The following is a 17,172-nucleotide window of genomic DNA, read 5'->3' on the forward strand; positions in this document are numbered from 1 at the left end:
CGATTCTAAGGATCTTGTTGTGCTTCTTCAATCGAAAATTTTCAGGCGAGCACAGATCATAGCACACGATTCACGCACTCAATGCTGAAATCTAGCTGAGGACAGGAATATTCGAGGGGAGTTCGAACAAGCATAGTTGAATGAATTGCCGTCTATTTGGTGTCATTCTTAGCCACCACTGTGGGTAATTATCAATTTAGTCAACCTTCTCAACCCCATTCGTGAAATTCGTGAATTCTTGTACGCACATAGAAGAATCCATGATATTTCCGCGGTAATAGAATGAATACCTCTATCTTTAGAGGCGCGGTGTGTTAACCAACGAAGTTGAGATGAGTGGTGAGATTTAGCAAATGCGTAGAACTTAATTAACAGTTTGAGCCAAAACGTTCATCAAACACACAACGGCACACACAAGTGGTGAGATGGCCGAGTGGTTATGGCGCTGCGTTCAGGACTTACCTGAATTCACTCCTCGAGTTAACTCTCGAGATTCAGAAGTTTCGCAGTGGAGCAATCCGCGTGGGTTCGAGTCCCACTCTCATCATCAGTGTTATTTTTTGCTCCTTTTAAGTTTTCGAGTTGGTGCTACTAGTAATCAACCTTTTGAAAGAGCGGGCGGGATCTAATAGACGCGGGACAGTTTATAAAACAGCCATACTGCTGTTAATATAAACAGTCTTTTATACTTTGTAAAACGTTTTTCTCTTGCATGTAATCCGAAAAGTTGGCAACTCTGTTTCTTAAAGACAGGCTTACATTTTAGCAGATGTATCTATCCTCTAGGCACTCTGTGTGTCTGTATGGTAGGTTACTCTTTAGATATAAGTAATATCTTGATTCATAGATTTGTATTAATGATGTACTTTGTCCATTTGTCTTGCACGATGTGTCAGCGATGATGATGGCGAAACCTGCATGAGAGCAGCAGCTGGCAGCAGCTGATATCTTGGCCGAAGCTCTATCCCTGCCACCAGTGACTTGGCAACTCCTACATGCACCTACCGCCAGCACTAGGTATCCAGAGGTATGCTGTCCAAAGAAAGCTATCTGGCTCATGGAAAACTAAATATAAATATTTAGATCGCGATAGCCCACCACAACTTCTTCAGGGGACGAGCCGGGTCTCTCTCACACCCAGAATGGCGACACCCGACACTTCGACGCTGACGAGTTCAGCCCAAGTCTTCACAACATACACGCTGCCGCAGATTCGTGCCATCCACAAGACGCTGCACACCCAGATCGACGAGAAGTCCGCCCGATTGCGCACCCAAGTCGGCAGCAGCTATCGCCAACTCCTCGGCACCGCCGACACCATTGTGCAGATGCAGGGAGATATGCTGTCGACGCAAGAAGTTCTGGGCCACATGGGCAGCCAATGCGGGCGCACAGTCGTCGAGAAGAAGATTATGGGTCTGGGCCGTTTCCGCGGCAATGAGGATGCCGAGGCGGCATTGGGTCAGGCTGCACGCGTCAAGCTTCTCAGAGCATGTGGGCTTGCTGTCAGCCGGTTGCTAAAGACGGGCACAAGCAAAGATGCTGAGGGAGGTAGAGGGGACCGCCTCGTGCTGGCTGCGAAAGTCTTCGTGCTCAGTCGACTGCTTGTGTCAAGCTTTGGGAATCTGAAAGTGGCCGATGAAGAAATCAGGAGCGCGGTTGAGAGTGCGAAGAAGAGCTTGGATGGGTTGAGGAGAAAGCTAGTTCGTGCGGTCGAGAAGGTACTGCAAAAAGTTGGGGAGAAAACCGACATAACCGATATCGTCAAAGCCTTGTCAGCGTATAGTCTGTCGTCAAGCTCGGGGACAAGAGATGTTCTGCGGCGCTTTTTGAGTATCAGGGCCGAGGCGATTACATATGAATTCGACTACGAGGAACATGAGAAGGACAGGGGCACAGATAACGTCCTCAGAGGCCTCGAGTTATACACCAAGACGTTGGTCGAGGTACAAGCACTGGTACCTAATAGACTACCGGAGGCGTTGCTGGCACTTAAGAAGAAGCCTCTCCTCGCCGATGAGACGCTACGGTCTTTAGAAGGCCTCAGGTTGGATATTTTCGAGACGTGGTGTGGTGATGAAATCCGGTACTTCACGCCTTTCATACGACACGACGACCTAGATGGGAAGCAAGCTAAGGATATGCTTATGGGATGGGCAAAGAAGGGCGGAGAAACTATCCTAGGTGGCCTAAGTAAGACGCTCGAGCACATCTCAGAATTCAAGGCCATCGTGGAACTACGGACAAGCACACTTCAACAATGGATTAGAGATGGTGGGAAGGCTAGGGGATTTGACCCATCTATTATGCTCGACGGCCTGCGAAAGGCTATCAACGATCATCTTCTGCATCTCATCGAGACGAAAGTTGTGAAGCTCAAGCTTGTGGGGTCCGAGGTCGCTTCCACGCTAGAGGCGTGGCAATCCGGGATAACTGATCGGCAACGAGGTCTCTGGGATGACGAGATGCTCAGTATCGACTTTTCCATCGGCGCTGCTCAGATCACACATGAAGTTATATCTCGCGTCTACGGAAGAAATGATGCTGTGGCACGAGCCGTTACCGGGTTTGAATCGTGGCATCACATCATTGATAATGTCGGAGACCTGGTAGAGCAACTAAAACGACAGAGATGGGATAACGATGTAGACGAGATCGAGGACGAGGAGACCATTGAGGCAAGGCAGGACCTCTTGAGCAAGGATGACCCGCAATTGCTTCATACGAGACTAAATGAGACGCTAATAAAAGCATTCAAAGACTTGGATGAGCAGCTGACAACGCTGTGGCAAGGTCGCAAAGACGGGTTGGATAATGGACAAATTGCCGCGTATATCCTCCGGATCTTGAGGGATATCCGGAGACGCCTGCCTAAGCTTGAAGGAGTCCAGTCGTTCGGCCTGGATAATGTCTCCTCATTGCATGAAAAACTTGCAATGCATGTGTCTGTAGCACCATTAGAGGAGTTTACCGCAACAACTCTAACGCAGAAGCGTGTGGCCGGCCGAGCGTTATGGGAAGGAGAGCCACCATTACCTATTCAGCCTTCCCCCAGCACTTTCAAACTTCTACGGAATGTCACAACATCAATGGGTGATTCCGGGGTTGATCTGTGGACCCCAGCTTCTGTCAAGACTCTGAAGCGCGTATTTAGTCAACAACTTGCCGAAATCTGGCACAAAGAGCTGGTAGCGCCCGTTCCTATCTTAGACGAGGCGGAGTCTGCGACCAAGGTGGATGACGATGACAACAAGGATGAGGCACCAACAGAAGAAGATAAAACCGCGAAGGAGACCAGCCAGGAATCATCAGAGCGCAGCAAGAACGTGTTCATTCAGTGGCTATATGATGTGAACCTCCTACGTCTCTATCTCGACAATGGGGGTAGTGACTCCAAGAAAGTGTTGAAAGATCTTGCTGCGGAAGTTCTAGAAAAGACAGGTCTAGATAGCCCGGCAGAACGGCGCATTGAGAAAGCGTCACAGGAGTACTGGAAGAGGACGAGTTTGTTATTTAGCTTGCTCGCGTGATGATATATATCCATAGATAATGATTAAGGATGGTGTAGTATATAGAAATAGCCTGCGAAGCCTTCGAATAGCTCTAAATATATCCAACATCGGCGAAAGTCCTTTCGCATAGTCTTTTACCCGCTCCATGCCCGCTCCGTATCATTACTTCCGTCCATATCTCTTTCCCTTCAAATCCGTACTTTGTTTCGTAAAAGATTATAGCTTATGCCTCTTCTGCCCCGATGCGAGCTTCTGAAACTCCCCCTGGGGCACGCCCGTGGTGAACCGATTCAGCCCAGCAAAGACCTCGGCGACAGTCTGTCTATCAAGGATCTCGCGCTCGGGCTTCCTGATCAGCGCCTTGATGCCCGTCAACGACTCCCCGACCAAATGCTCGCCCAGCCGATCATCCACCTCGTGCAGAACCTGGCGCATGAACCCTTCGTCGTCGCCCTTCTCGCACTCAAAGACCTTGTTCACGTATCCCGTCGCCACGAGCTCTTCCACGCTGATCCGCTTGCTCATGATGAGCGCCTCGTTGGCCTTGCTGATGCCGAGGCGCTGCACGAAGGCCTGCGACGCGCCGCCCTCGGCCACGAGACCCAGGGACGAGAACGGCGTCAGCAGGAACGTGTGCGGCGCCGCGTAGACGAAGTCTGCGAACCCCGTTAGTGCCGCCGAGAGCCCGACCGCGGGCCCGTTGAGCGCGACGATGAGGACCTTCGGGTGGCTGTAGAAGGCCTGTGTTATGTTCAGGTTGTTGGACACGAAGCTCCGTAGCCATTCTTTGTAGAGGTCTGTGCCGGGCGGGTGAGACCGGCCTACGGAGACGTCGGCGCCGCTGTGCGTGCGTTAGCTGAGTTGTAGTCTTTCTTTCTAGTGTCTTGTATGTAATTCCAAGCTCATTGTACATATATGTTCGTATATGAAATGAACATTATTGGGGATGACGATGCTGTCTCAAGACGAGTAAGACAACTTACGCAGAGAAGTACCGGCCTTTGCCGGTCAGGATGGTGATATAGATGTCGTGGCGCGCAGCCACTTCCCGCATGGCTTTGGCCAGGGCGTAGTATCCCTCCAAGTCCAGGGCGCCGAGCTTCTTCTCGTTGTCGATGGTGATGGTAGCTATACGCCCCGAGTACGAGACCTTGATTTTCTCCGCCATTATGTATAAGTGAATGACTATGTGCGATGTATGAATATCTGGTATATGTCTCTGCTTCTTTCTCACTGCATTGGTATGGAGCAATTGACTCCTATATTGTTCTGTAAGTTCGGATAGGATTTTATCTATCACTGGACCACAGCAACGGGTCTTGAGAAAAAGAGAACTATCCCGATGGAAGTAGAGCTGAAAGCCAGCGGTGTTCATCTCGGTACTACTACTAGTAGGAATGGTATAGGACTATTGTCCCTCGGCCCCGCCGAAGAATATAGCTGGGGTAGCTCTACATAGTATCTCGCCTTACCCCAACCGAGACAACGACCAAAAGATGCCTCGGCGGTTCCTCTCTCTCTCTCAATAGCCGACCATTCAGCTCTAATAACCCCACGTTTTCCCTTGTTCCCCCCGCGACCCTCTTTTCTATCAAGCTTTCCCTACACTTTGTCACTGCATTAGACCGGTGGGCTCGGTTGCAGCAATGGGACCGCTCCGTGGACATGGGTTGCCTTAAGTAGGCGAGTAGGTATGCAAAATGAACAGTAGGTACTAGGGAAGTAGATCTAGATGTAAGTACCTAAGCCTTCTAGAACGATCATAACCACCATGTAAAAATGTGTATGCAACTACATAATAAAATAAGTTTTGAGTTACATTGGGGGTTATAATGCGTCAACGTCACCGTCAACAACAAGTGTTTTTTTTTCAGCTGGCTGCATGGATGGCAGGATTGAGGATTCGGCTACCGACACGATACAGTCAGTACCCATCCACTGATACCTGGTAGATCCTCTACATACTACATTTGCCGACACCAGTTATATTGTTCCCATCTTCCGAGAATGTATAACACTAAAGTAGATGTAATGGTATAGAAGTGCAGATGCCTTTGTGGTGCGTACTTGGTACCGGTACCCTGTAACCCATACTGCACTGAATCTGCAGATGCTGTGGGTCGGATCACATCGGTGGTCTGAGCTCAGAAACTCTCAGAAACTCAGCGTGTGAATCTGTCTCCTGGTCACGGCTCATCACACCCCGACAATATCTCATCTGAAGACTAAGTAGCCGACCTCTCCTACAATCAAGGTCCTTATTCTCACCAGGCTATCGTCATTGGCATTAGGACGAGTAATAACGGGGGAAGGAAAACTCGGTTTACTGAATCGTTTCGGCCCAGGTACAGAGAGAGTACCAAGCCAGTCAGTCATTCACTCACCGACCCACGGCACTCGCTGCTCATACCTCTCACATCTCATCTTCAAGTTCCACGGCCCGCGCTCCATGCTTTAAGCGGTCCTCAAATTCCTAAAATAGGTAGCATTGTCCTTGAAACATACATTAGCCAACATGCTTTCTCAGAGATTGATCAGGCAGAGTCCGCGTCTTGTGACCGCTACACACCTCCGCTACCAGCCGCTACCTAGACCACGGTTCTCCAGCACCGAAAGCAGCAAGACAAGCTCGTCATCTGCTATGTACGCCGGTGTAGTTTCGTTTGCTGCCGGACTAGGTACCGGGTGGGCGCTCTATCGCAACGGAAATAACGAGAAGCCCATAACATCATCCTCATCACCGGCTACAACCCAGACACCTCTCGTACCTCGCATAAGCACCATACAAACACCAGATCTCAATGAACTCGGTATAAAGGACGAGATAGCATATACTGCTCCGCCAACTCGAGACGATGTCACAAAGCAGCTCAACGAGCACAAATTTACGGTCCGCGGTGCACCGGGCGGGGTTGACCGCTACGACGGAGCACAACTCGCCTCCAACAGCCCATGTGAAGACGCCTTCATGCACGGCAGCTTCTCCAGCCCCTTTGGGGGCAGTGGCGATGACAGATGGATGGCGTGGGCCGTATTTGACGGCCACTGCGGCTGGCAGCTATCTAATCTGCTGAAGACGCAGCTCATGCCGTTTGTGCGGCGGTCTCTTGCGGACGCCAACCCCGCTGACAAGAGTGAGGTTACAGAAGACGCCGTGCACCAGGCCTTGAAAAACTCGTTCACGGCGCTCGACGACGCTTTAGTGAAATCCGCTACGGCCATAATAGAGAGCGATCTGCCCTTCGCCGAAAAAGCTAGACGCCTCGAGCCCGCGTACGCCGGCGCCTGCGCTCTTCTCACCCTCTTTGACCCGCAAAGCCGGAAGCTACATGTCGCGTCGACGGGAGACTGCCGCGCCGTTCTGGGCCAGAAGGCAGAGGACGGCAAGTGGGTCGCCACAGCACTGTCAACAGACTGCACGGGCGCGACGCCGTCGGAAATAGAACGTATAAAAGCGCAGTTCCCCGACGAGCCAAATGTTGTTCAAGGAGGAAGGGTCTGGGGCTTACAGCCGTCGCGGACCCTGGGCGACGGGATGTGGAAGTGGACAGCTACGCTCAAGCAGAAACTACGTCACCACTATAACGGCCTGGCGTTGCCATCAGCGACGCGGTACAAGGACTACAAGGAGGGGCCGTATGTCACAGCCGAGCCCCTCGTCACGACGACGCAGATCCCCAGCTCCAAAGAAGGACGGCCTAGTTTCCTCATCTTAGCTACGGATGGACTGTGGGATACGATGTCGAGCGCGCAGGCCGTGGATCTCGTAGGGAGATGGTGCGACCGCCAACAGAAAGGCGCACAGGCCGCAGAGCCAGAGAAACCCGCGGAGGACTTTGGCCCGGTTATACTGGGCTGGAAACAGCAGTGCAAATACGAGGAGCGCAAAGCGACGTTCCGCGACGACAATGCCGCCGTCCACCTCATGCGCAACGGCCTCGGCGGCGCCGACGAAGAGATGGTTCGCGGCGCGCTGGCGTTTCGCTACCCGAATTCGAGAGATATCCGGGACGATATCACCATCCAGGTCGTCTTTTTCGGACCTGTATAGACAGACGATCGCGCATTGCATATGAGAATGACTAATGCCTACGTGCCACTCGGACAAAGGCTCGTATAAGCGAACTTGATTTAGGTATATCAATTTGAGCGAATAGCAACGTTGAATTCTATATGTCGGTAGAGATGAGAGCAAAAGTGGTGGGACATAAGGGACTATAAAGACAAGAAAGCATCAATAGAGATATGTCGACATGAGCCTGTAGGATGACATGCGATGTTCTTGATGCTAGTAAATATACTTACCTATTTATGTATCATCAGTGACCAAATCTACCTATACTATAGAAGTGAAAAACACCGCTTAGATCAACCCCATCCTCTTCGCCTCGGCCTTCAAAGTCCCGGGTATGTCCTCTTCCAGGGTAGGATACTTCGATGTCCAGCCCAGGGTTTCCTTCAGTCTCCGGGCATTGCACACATTATTAAGACCCCAGCTAAGGCCGTCCCACCCCGCGACCTTGCACGCCTCTTCCTTATCCATCTGGTAATCTTGGATCTCCCCGTCTCCTTTGATCAGGCCTAGATCCCGCGCTTTCGCCGTCATCGAGCGTGCCAGCGGTCCCCATGCGTGCTTCTCGGTCCCTACCACGTGGTATCCCCGCGCGCCCCAGATTTCGGATGAGTGGTTTCCTGATACGGCGGCCTCCACTAGGAGGATGAAGGCTTCGGACACGTCCCCGATGTGCACTGTGGCGAGGGATGTGAGTTAAGTCGGGGTTCATGTTATGAATGTTATCGAGCTTGAACATACCATTGTTCGATGAAGCTTGGCCGGTGCCGATGATGGGCGCTTGTCCCTTGGTCAGGATCACATTGGCCAGCGCGGGACACTGTTTGCTCCGGGTATTGACGGGGCCTCGGCCAGCACCTAGCGCGAAGTATCGTCAGTGTGAACTCTGATGAACCGTCTATATATCGTTGCGATATTTCCCTTGAAACTTGACGTAGACAACGGTGAAAGATAGCTCATAGCACCAGCAGTTACGCCCAGTCTCCCCTCAAGCAGAACCAACTTCAGAGATAAAATGAAAACGTACCATAAATAGTAGGCGGGCAAACAATCGCGGTTTTAACAACCTGGGCATATTTGGCGCCGCATTCCAGCACAATCCTGTCAGTGACTCGATGGAACGCCTCGTCAGGGAAGCTAGTGATTTCGTCGAGGCGATCAACATCATCGAATTCCCGATCAGGCGGCTGACCGAACCGGTCCTGCGCCGTGTCCGAGTACGTCATGATCCCGGTTCCGCTCGTGTGCAGCCAGAACCCAGGCCGTGTGGCCGAATGACCCTCCACTAAGCCGGCGACGATAGCATTCATGGCGACGACATGATCTGCGTCGGCGCCGTCTGTGAGATTTCTTCGTTAGCTTAGATCAATAGTATCACTGACCCCTTAATTATCGTGAGAAGAAAGAGGCGTCGTCATGTGATCATAGTGTTTTAAATCAACCAGCGCCCCAATAAGGTCGTCATCACATCAACACAACATGCTTCGAAAACACTCGGATGCGAGTTTTCACCCTCTGCTCTCATCACAGCAGTGAAACACCAAAATCAATACAACCCCAACGAAATCGTAACCGCGAGTCAATAGACAATTGAGAAAAGACAACCCCCGCCCTCGACTCCCAAGATCACTTCCTAAAATCCAAAGAAGAAGGCCCAAAAGGAGGAAACCTGAACCCAAAGCAAAGCAACAAAGTAAATCGAGAAATAATCAAGCAAGCAAACTCACCCAGCACGAGATCAGCCCACGCAGCCTCCTTCCTGATGCTCTCCACATCGTCCAACGACCCAAGCACGACGCGAACGCCAGGATACGCCTCGCGGACGCGCGCGGCGCTGGCCTCGGAGCGCACGAGCGCAGCGTATTCGTAGCCCGGGTACTTCCGCGTGAGCGCGTCCAATGCGTCGCCGGCGATGTATCCCGTGACGCCGATTCTGCAGAAACACCTATATCAACAAAGGCGTGTTCACACAAATACTCAACATCAATATCAAATGTCAAACCAGACACTCTTTTTTTTCTCTCTTCTCCTTTTTTTCTTCCCTCTTCTGCATCATACCCCTCGACACGCAGAAGACTGTGTAGAATAGGGATAGGGGGAGGTAAGATAGAGAGAGAGAGAATGGATTGACCAATAACAAAACTTACACGAAGATCTTAAAAGCCATCTCGTTTTCGTTTGACCGTTTCTTTACTTTATCTTTACTCTATAACATCGAAGAAGAAGAAGATAAAAGTGAAAAGGAAATAAATCTAGAAAAGAAAGAAAGAAAGAAAAAATATATCTTATTGAAAAAGGAAAAACCAGAAATCTATATTTAGAGTTATAATCCTCCTTCTTCCCCCCCTCAACTCACGGTGAGGCTGATAAAAAACCATCAAATAGTTTAAGTAAGCTTCACACGATATACCTGATGTTGAGGGTTAAAGAATGCCCGCTGTCAGACGAAGGTGCTGTACAATGCTATGGTACTTACTAAATGTACCTACTGTAAGTACAATGAGGGGGGAGAGGGGGGAAAATCTGGAGACTTTCCGAGATCTTGTCTATCTGCTTACCCCGGTCCCGATCTCACTAGCTTACCAACTCTAGCCTCTGCCAGATACCTATGTATCTCAGATGGTACTTACTATTACATCCACAGGTATATATGTACCTACCTACCAAGTACTAATGTACACATGTGGTGCCTCAGGCAACATGACAACAGACAGTTATAAGCATGTTATTGCATATGGTAAGCTTATCTTTACTATATAGCTAAACCCTCAAATCTGAGATTAAGTTACCTTTAAATTCTTACATAGAGGTAGTTCAAGTATTTACAAACAGTATCTGCCTAAGTATTCAACTTGAACATTGGAAAGGGTAGATACTTAAGTAACTAACTAGCATCGCATTTGAACGCCTTAAGTAAGTCCAGACAATCCCATCTTGCACGAGCATTAAGAACTGAAACATTGGTCCATGCAGGCATGGTTCGCCATGGCTACGTTATGTACACGAGACTTTGAATTATATTTTCATGGCCACATATTCTTTCACAGATACATACTTCTTATTATGTGTGCCGTCCTACGTGGACCCCAAATTCTGCGCAACCTAACCCGTCCACACCTAAGCTAGGTACCTAAAATCGGTTTTGTCAAGCTGTCTAGGTATATGTCTTTCCCAACACGACAAGACAGTTTCTGTTGAGTCGCACTGTCTAGATCGCTTTTTGTCTCTCTAGTCATAAAACGCCGCGGTCTTGAAAATGCAAACGCTCTCTTGACACCCTGAACACGGACAGGCTTCATTTCCATCCCTTTTGCCCTGCGCTGACTGGATAAATCGTTTTTGTGCCCAAGATGATGAAGAAAAAACAAGGAGATAAGAAACAACAATAGACAGGAAAGGAAAGCAAAAAAAAAAAAACAAGGCAATGCTGCTGGTTTCTGAGCTCCGAAAGCGAAAGCCGCTCTGTTGCCGTTCCCTCTGTGATGGACCTATCCGTTTCCTTATGTAGTCCGCTCTACACCAAATAAATGCCGCCATCATACAGGATAAAGCGCCAACGCCATATCCAGCCATAAGCCATGAAAGTGTTGTGAATATTGGGAAACCGTCCCCTTCCACCGAGGAGAAATGAAAGAATTACAACCTTACGAAATCTCGATCGGTGCGCTGACAACGTCAGTCAGAAGGCAGAATGTCACTGCAAGTGCGACACTGCGCCATCTCCCACCGCCGAGTTGGTCATTATTTATAGCCAGCTTGAGATTAGATATAGTGCATAGTAGTCAAGAGTCGACATTGATTTGGGAATATGCCACCTGACTTGATCGCAAAGTATTGGTGTACAAGAATGAGCCAAATGTATAGACGAATCGAATGGGAACAAACAGCCAACGGTTGGTGAGTTTAATTGTCACCCAAACGTACCACAGGTGGTGCTTTATTCAGTCGAGAGACGGGCGCTGTCTCCGAGTCCTCGCCAGCCTCATCTGTGGTGCTAATACTAGTGCTCGGTGGGCTGCTGCTCTGGGGGCTGTTTTGCTCCGTAGTCAGTGGAGGCGTGAGGACCGCAGGTGTCGAAGGGCTAGTCACTGCCGCAGCAGAGTTTCCGTTGGTGTCGGGCTTTGGAGGAATGATCTGATCGACAAGGATGTAAAGTTTTTCAAGCCCCGTGTTCGCGCGGGCCGCGTTTTGTCTCTTCAGCTGAGGAACATGCGAGCTGACTTCTTGTGCGAAAGCTTGTTGTTCTGCGCCCTCCAGGTGTTTTATCATCATTTCTATTGGAAGAGTTAGTCCTTATTTTCAGGCGACATGATTTAAAGATGACGAGCGACTTACGAATGACATAGTTGCCGTATTGGTCTTTCATCACGCCCTGGAGTGGGTTTAGTCCGTCGTTGTTTGCAGTCATAGTAGCAGTTGGAGTTGTGAGCTTGGTCCGAATAGCACTTCTCTGCTCCGATGATCCAAACTCGATACACTTCTCAACGACATTGGAGGCGAACTTATGCTTGGAAAGAACCAGTGCCCTTTCGATAACCTGTTCAATCATAATACGGCGGTCCTCCAGCTGTCCATGCATAATGACATGCTGGATGACATAGTTGCCATACTGATCCGTCAAGAGCTTCGTGGTACACTTGTGAATGTCGTCCATCAATTTCTTCTTTTCATCCGGTGTCCCCGATTCTAAAATGCGTTGGATAACACGGCAGGCATAGTTGTGTGTGGCCAGTTGCGGAATTTGGCCTTGAAATGCCTCCATGACAAACGGAATACATTGCTTCGGGAACGATTCAATAATTTTTTGAATCACATGGTTGCCGTTTTGATCTTTTGCCACACGCACTACATCAGGTCTGAGCTCATTGATAATAACTTTTTGCTGATCGTCTAGTACATGCTCAAGAGCCTGATAGATAGTCAGTTATCACTTCACTAACCTAGAGACAAGAGTGGGATATACCTTTTGCACTACGCGGCATGAGTACATCTGAACAGATAGATCGGCGACTTTTCCTAGCATCTGCTGACCAAGAAACTTTTTCTGGCTTTGAGTGCCATGCTCGAAGAATTTTTGGATCACATAGTTGCCGAATACATCTTTCATCAGTTGAAGTGCGTTTGGCTCGACTTCACTGAATACGCGATCTTTCTCCTCGCTGTTCACAACCGAAAGCTTGTCCTGGATGAAACGAGACCCATGCTGGTCCCCACTGAACTCAACAACGTGGCCGTAGATGTCCTGGGGTCAAATGTTAGTACTGCAAAACAATAATCGGGTTTACACAACTTGCCTTCAACTCCCATCGTTTACTCGTTTTCAGTGATGCGCGGAATTCTTCTAGTCGCTGGCTTCTTGCGTTCTGGGCTGGGTCTTTGTTTCGACTCGTTTGAAGTCCAAAGTTTGGGTGATAGTTCATCGGCAACCCATATCCACCGGCCGCTGCTGGCTGGCGATAAGTTGAAGCTTGTTGTGCAAAATGATCAAACGGCGATGTATATGGCGCTAGGTACGGATCCATAAAGTACTGCTGGTACCCAGACGGCTGATGGGGATACTGAGAACCTTGCAGTTGCCTTTCGATGTCTTGGGGCAAGTTGGGATTTCGTGGGACAGATTGGTTCCAAGAATTATTTCGTGAGCTAGGAGTCCCTGATAGGTTTCTGGAACTGTTAATGTTGGGTCGATGTGAGCTACCAGCTGGAGAAGCCCTCTCCACAGAACCTGGTTTCCTCTCTAGGTAAGTCGGATCCGCCCAAACCTCAGGGGTTGTCCGATGCCTTAGTCCTGGGTAGTGCCTCCATGCTGCGGCTGCATCTCCATTCCAACCATCTTGATAAGGTCTAAGGTCTGAGTTTGTCGAGCCATTGGTCGTATCATGTTGCCAAGTCTGTGCGTTGTGGTTGGACGGGAATTGATAATCACCATTCCTCTGGAAGTTGTTGAGAGACTCCGAAGCATCCTCTATCTTGAGGCCCCTGCTAAAAGCGTCGTTTAATTCAGCATGCACTGGATCATTAGAGAAGTTGAGGGTCTGACTACGGGAGGTCTCGGAACTTAAAGAAGGGGGTGCAAGAGTCGTCTGAGGAAATGATGGACGCCTATGTTCTGAGTTGCTTTGCAGGGCCTTAGACAATGAGTAAGATGTTGGATCACCAAATTGACTACCAAGTGTCAACGGATTGGCCTCATGTTGCCGGCCACTTAACGTTCCAGTCCGGTTGTAGCCAACACCGAGGGAGCCGGGGTCTGCTGATTTACGCCTGCCTAGTGACGCGTCTGAAAAGTGAGCCGTTGGCCCAAAAAACATTTCGCTGGGTCTCTCCTCACTAGGTAGTGTGTTACCGGATGCCTTGAATCGTGAGGAGGGAGGGCTTTCTACAGGCCCCGGAGGCATAAAGCTTCTACTCGGGATAGAGGTACCCTGACTGATGGAGTGGCGAGCGGGATATAGATCATGATTATTGTTGCCATCGTTAAAAGTATTTGACAAGTTATTTCTTGTGCTTGTGGGGGTCATGTTGTTAGTAACCTGCCATGGCTTTGAGCCCCATGTTGTTTTCTCAGAAATGGGTTGTATCAACGGTACAGAGCCCGAGGCAGCAGTTGGAGAGACTTCGTCAGAGCCTGCCGCATGTCAGCTTAGATTCTAGCGCTATGTGACTCGTCGCATCGATACTATCATACCTCTAGAATTGGCCGTGTCACGAGCTGAATTGATCGACGGGCTGAAGGCCCAGATTCTGTTAGGGTTACGCCAATCCGCATTACCAATAAAGTCTGAATTTTGCGTGTCGTCTTTGTGAGGAGGCGCCATGCTGAGAATCGGGAAGCCGTTAGGCCGAGTCTAATATCAAGATATATCAGTGAGATTTTACGAACTAGGGGTGAACCAAAGAACAATATTCTCCTAGAGGAATTCAAGATTGAAACACAGCGCTGCAAAACTTCATGATCTTCGGTAGCGAACTCATTATGTGCAGCATCATGTTATGATTGTGACATGAGCGAATGAGAACTCACTGCGGTAGTCATAGCTTCGGGTTATTCGGCTTACACAGTTGTTTCAAAGACGCCCTATCGGGGGATCGCCAGACGGTAGAGTCGTTCGACCCTATTTTAGGAATATCGGAGTTGTATGTCTTTCCCTACGATCGGCACTCACGTCGATATACAGATTCTTCAGTTCGTGTCCACGTGGAATTTGCGTTGCGGCGAGTGTATGGAAGAGTAATGCTTTATCTATGTGAGAAGGAAGGTGTTAGCTGACATTCATATCACGTACAGTTGTTGCGCCAAACTGCTCAAGTAGAACTTCATGCCCGGTCTGAAATGCAACAGGACGGTGCCCGACGTTTAATGATTGGTGACTTGGTCGTGTCAGACGGACCGACATGTCCTTGGTGCCAGACGGCCCAGCGTGGAGTTTCACTTCTTGGTGTAGGGACCCGAGGATACAGCACAGTCCGTGACCTGCAGTAATGATGCCGTACTTACTAGTATTATAGATGCGACCGGTTGCAAGTATCACGGAGAAGCAGATGGTGAAAATGAACTTTCGTTTAGGTCGCTATCCGCTAGAAGTGACGAGAGCGAGCGGAAGATTGAATACCGTTACGGCGTAAGTGAAGGGAGACGAATCAGCTAGCGCAGGAGCGGTTCGGCAAGTTCAGGAGCGCGACGACGACGGGCAGGATTCTGGCAGCGTAGATATGAACGTAGATGAATAGCGAAGTCGGTTGGTATGTATAGATACGGCACGGGGTCGACGAATGTGTGGTGGGGATATACAGAAGTGCCTCCGCTTCGATCGCAACGGGTGGTATGTATCGTGCACCTGCGTCCCGACCAGAACACAATCACGGTCTCGCAAAGGAATCTAGATGTCAGGCAGGTTAGCGAATGCGACAAGAAGGCTAGAGAGAGGCGCCGAACCGTGAATAGCACCAGTCCTGATACACTGAGGTGGATTCGATGTGAACGGGTCCAGCCTGATTACGGGAATAGAGCTCAATCTCAGCACACGCCAAAATAGGCACAGTTGGGGAAAAAAAGATGAATGGCCAGGGCGGCCAAGGCAGCACGCCAACTCGAGGGCGATTCCCTACCCAGCAGGGCTAGTACCCAGTATTTCGGGGGGGTCTTGGGCCACCGAATTAGGCACTAGGGGGCGCCTTGGGGGGATGGGGCTAGGGGCAGATGGCAGGGAGAAGACTTGGGGACCCATGCGGTAGCAGGGATGGGGCCCAACCCTGACAAACCTGTGCCTGGATGATGGACACTGGCCCAGAGACGAGATAGTATGGGTTGATACCGACCGACGATGTTTCGGGGGTTACGAGATAAATAGGAAAAGCGCATACATACCTGTAGCGTGCTACCGTGGGGAATGTTTCCGCCCTTATGCTACCGTTGACGCTGAGGAGGGTGGTGAGATAGTAGGCAAGATGTAGTAGGCACACCTGCTTTGATGATATCTAAAAGAAGGGCTGTAGTAGCGGGTAGGGATCCCGGCTACGGTACGTGCGTAAGGGTGCGGCAGAAGGTAGTAAGAGGTGGCAGGAGGTGGTACTGGGAGCGAAGAGTAGTGGTAATATGGTGGTATTACAGTAGGTCTTCTGGGATGGCCGTGTTGCGATGTCGTCTGAATGTTGTAATCCTGCCTAGCCCAGCATGGAGCCAAGCCTGTCGGACGCGAGACCAGATATCGGGACTGAATCTTGGCTGCTGCACCGCCTGGGCTGCTTTTGACCCTTTCGAGACAAGCGCGTGGAGTTTAGATATACTGCGTTGGTAGGTATATAGCTCCTACTCGGGTCATAGACAGTCTGAAAAGAGTGGTCAAGGGGAATAGCACATGAACTGAGCGCCTGAGGATCGATGCTGAACAAGTTAGTCTCCTGGTGAGTCTTGGGAGTAATCTACAACTTGACTGACGATCAAGTGTTTTAGAGAAGACGTAAGAAGAGAGGGTGGAGGTGCTGAAATGATTTGAGACCTGCGTACCTTCGTGTGCCTAAGGAAGTACCTGGGAGGTACTGAAGCACTCAGGCAGCGTGCCAAAGTACTTAGGTACCTACCTACCTGTAGGTAGTGGGCAGCTGGCGGGCCGTAGCGATGCTGTAAGGCGAGAGGCTATTAGAAGGTTTCCAGAAGGAATTCAGCATCCCTGGGAGAGCTTACTGGAAATTCAACCCGCAAAACTAGGTGCTGCTACCTGGTCTCTACGTGGACAAACTCAGAAGCCAAAGAGGAGGCTCATTAAGCTCATCACTAAGAGACAGGTCCAGAGTAAGAAGATATTGGGATTGGGGTCGACGCAGCTGAAGTCAATTCTGAATTGAAGGCCAGGCCGCGGCGGGGGGCTTAGCAAGGGCAAGGAGAGGGGCCCACCAGGAGTCTACTGTAGGTATCTAGCTGACAAGTACCTGGAATGTACCGGTGTGCAGATGGAAGTGGGATGGGTCCTGGGGCTCCCGTTTTTAGCGGCGCGCTTCACTTCTACGCGCCGTACTCGAACCTTGAATGTGCTGCAAGGTACAACCTTAACAGAAGAGAGAGTAGGTAAATAAATGGAATATAAAAAA

The 17,172-nt window shown here is 50.0% G+C and overlaps 5 protein-coding genes and 1 non-coding gene across 6 annotated transcripts; 3 read left to right on the forward strand and 3 right to left on the reverse strand.

Annotated features, from left to right (window-relative positions):
• Positions 1-419: 419 nt before the first annotated feature.
• On the forward strand, positions 420-547 carry F5B22DRAFT_t3. The gene has a single exon. It is a non-coding gene; the product is annotated as a tRNA-Leu (tRNA).
• Positions 548-1,031: 484 nt separating this feature from the next.
• Positions 1,032-3,753, forward strand: F5B22DRAFT_9313 (uncharacterized protein). The gene has a single exon (XM_047980708.1). The coding sequence runs from the start codon at positions 1,143-1,145 to the stop codon at positions 3,528-3,530; it is 2,388 nt and encodes a 795-aa protein (XP_047836282.1). The 5' UTR covers positions 1,032-1,142; the 3' UTR covers positions 3,531-3,753.
• Positions 3,729-4,680, reverse strand: F5B22DRAFT_632457 (ClpP/crotonase-like domain-containing protein; the record flags this gene model as incomplete). The annotated part of the gene is made up of 2 exons (XM_047976698.1): positions 3,729-4,353; positions 4,496-4,680. 2 exons carry the CDS (start codon positions 4,678-4,680, stop codon positions 3,729-3,731), a joined length of 810 nt encoding a protein of 269 aa, XP_047836283.1.
• Positions 4,681-5,329: 649 nt separating this feature from the next.
• On the forward strand, positions 5,330-7,805 carry F5B22DRAFT_9377 (phosphatase 2C-like domain-containing protein). The gene has a single exon (XM_047980714.1). It carries the CDS (start codon positions 6,028-6,030, stop codon positions 7,561-7,563), a length of 1,536 nt encoding a protein of 511 aa, XP_047836284.1. The 5' UTR covers positions 5,330-6,027; the 3' UTR covers positions 7,564-7,805.
• On the reverse strand, positions 7,720-10,056 carry F5B22DRAFT_9323 (uncharacterized protein). The gene is made up of 5 exons (XM_047980709.1): positions 9,732-10,056; positions 9,312-9,517; positions 8,612-8,923; positions 8,326-8,442; positions 7,720-8,261 (listed from the first exon to the last, which is right to left on the reverse strand). The coding sequence occupies exons 1-5, from the start codon at positions 9,749-9,751 to the stop codon at positions 7,876-7,878; spliced, it is 1,041 nt and encodes a 346-aa protein (XP_047836285.1). The 5' UTR covers positions 9,752-10,056; the 3' UTR covers positions 7,720-7,875.
• Positions 10,057-11,487: 1,431 nt separating this feature from the next.
• Positions 11,488-14,402, reverse strand: F5B22DRAFT_632459 (ARM repeat-containing protein; the record flags this gene model as incomplete). The annotated part of the gene is made up of 5 exons (XM_047976699.1): positions 11,488-11,858; positions 11,920-12,493; positions 12,548-12,826; positions 12,879-14,212; positions 14,273-14,402. The coding sequence occupies 5 exons, from the start codon at positions 14,400-14,402 to the stop codon at positions 11,488-11,490; spliced, it is 2,688 nt and encodes an 895-aa protein (XP_047836286.1).
• Positions 14,403-17,172: the final 2,770 nt, after the last annotated feature.

This window comes from Xylaria bambusicola (assembly GCF_022495145.1).
Source record: "Xylaria bambusicola strain CBS 139988 unplaced genomic scaffold F5B22scaffold_1, whole genome shotgun sequence".
Taxonomy (NCBI): domain Eukaryota; kingdom Fungi; phylum Ascomycota; class Sordariomycetes; order Xylariales; family Xylariaceae; genus Xylaria; species Xylaria bambusicola.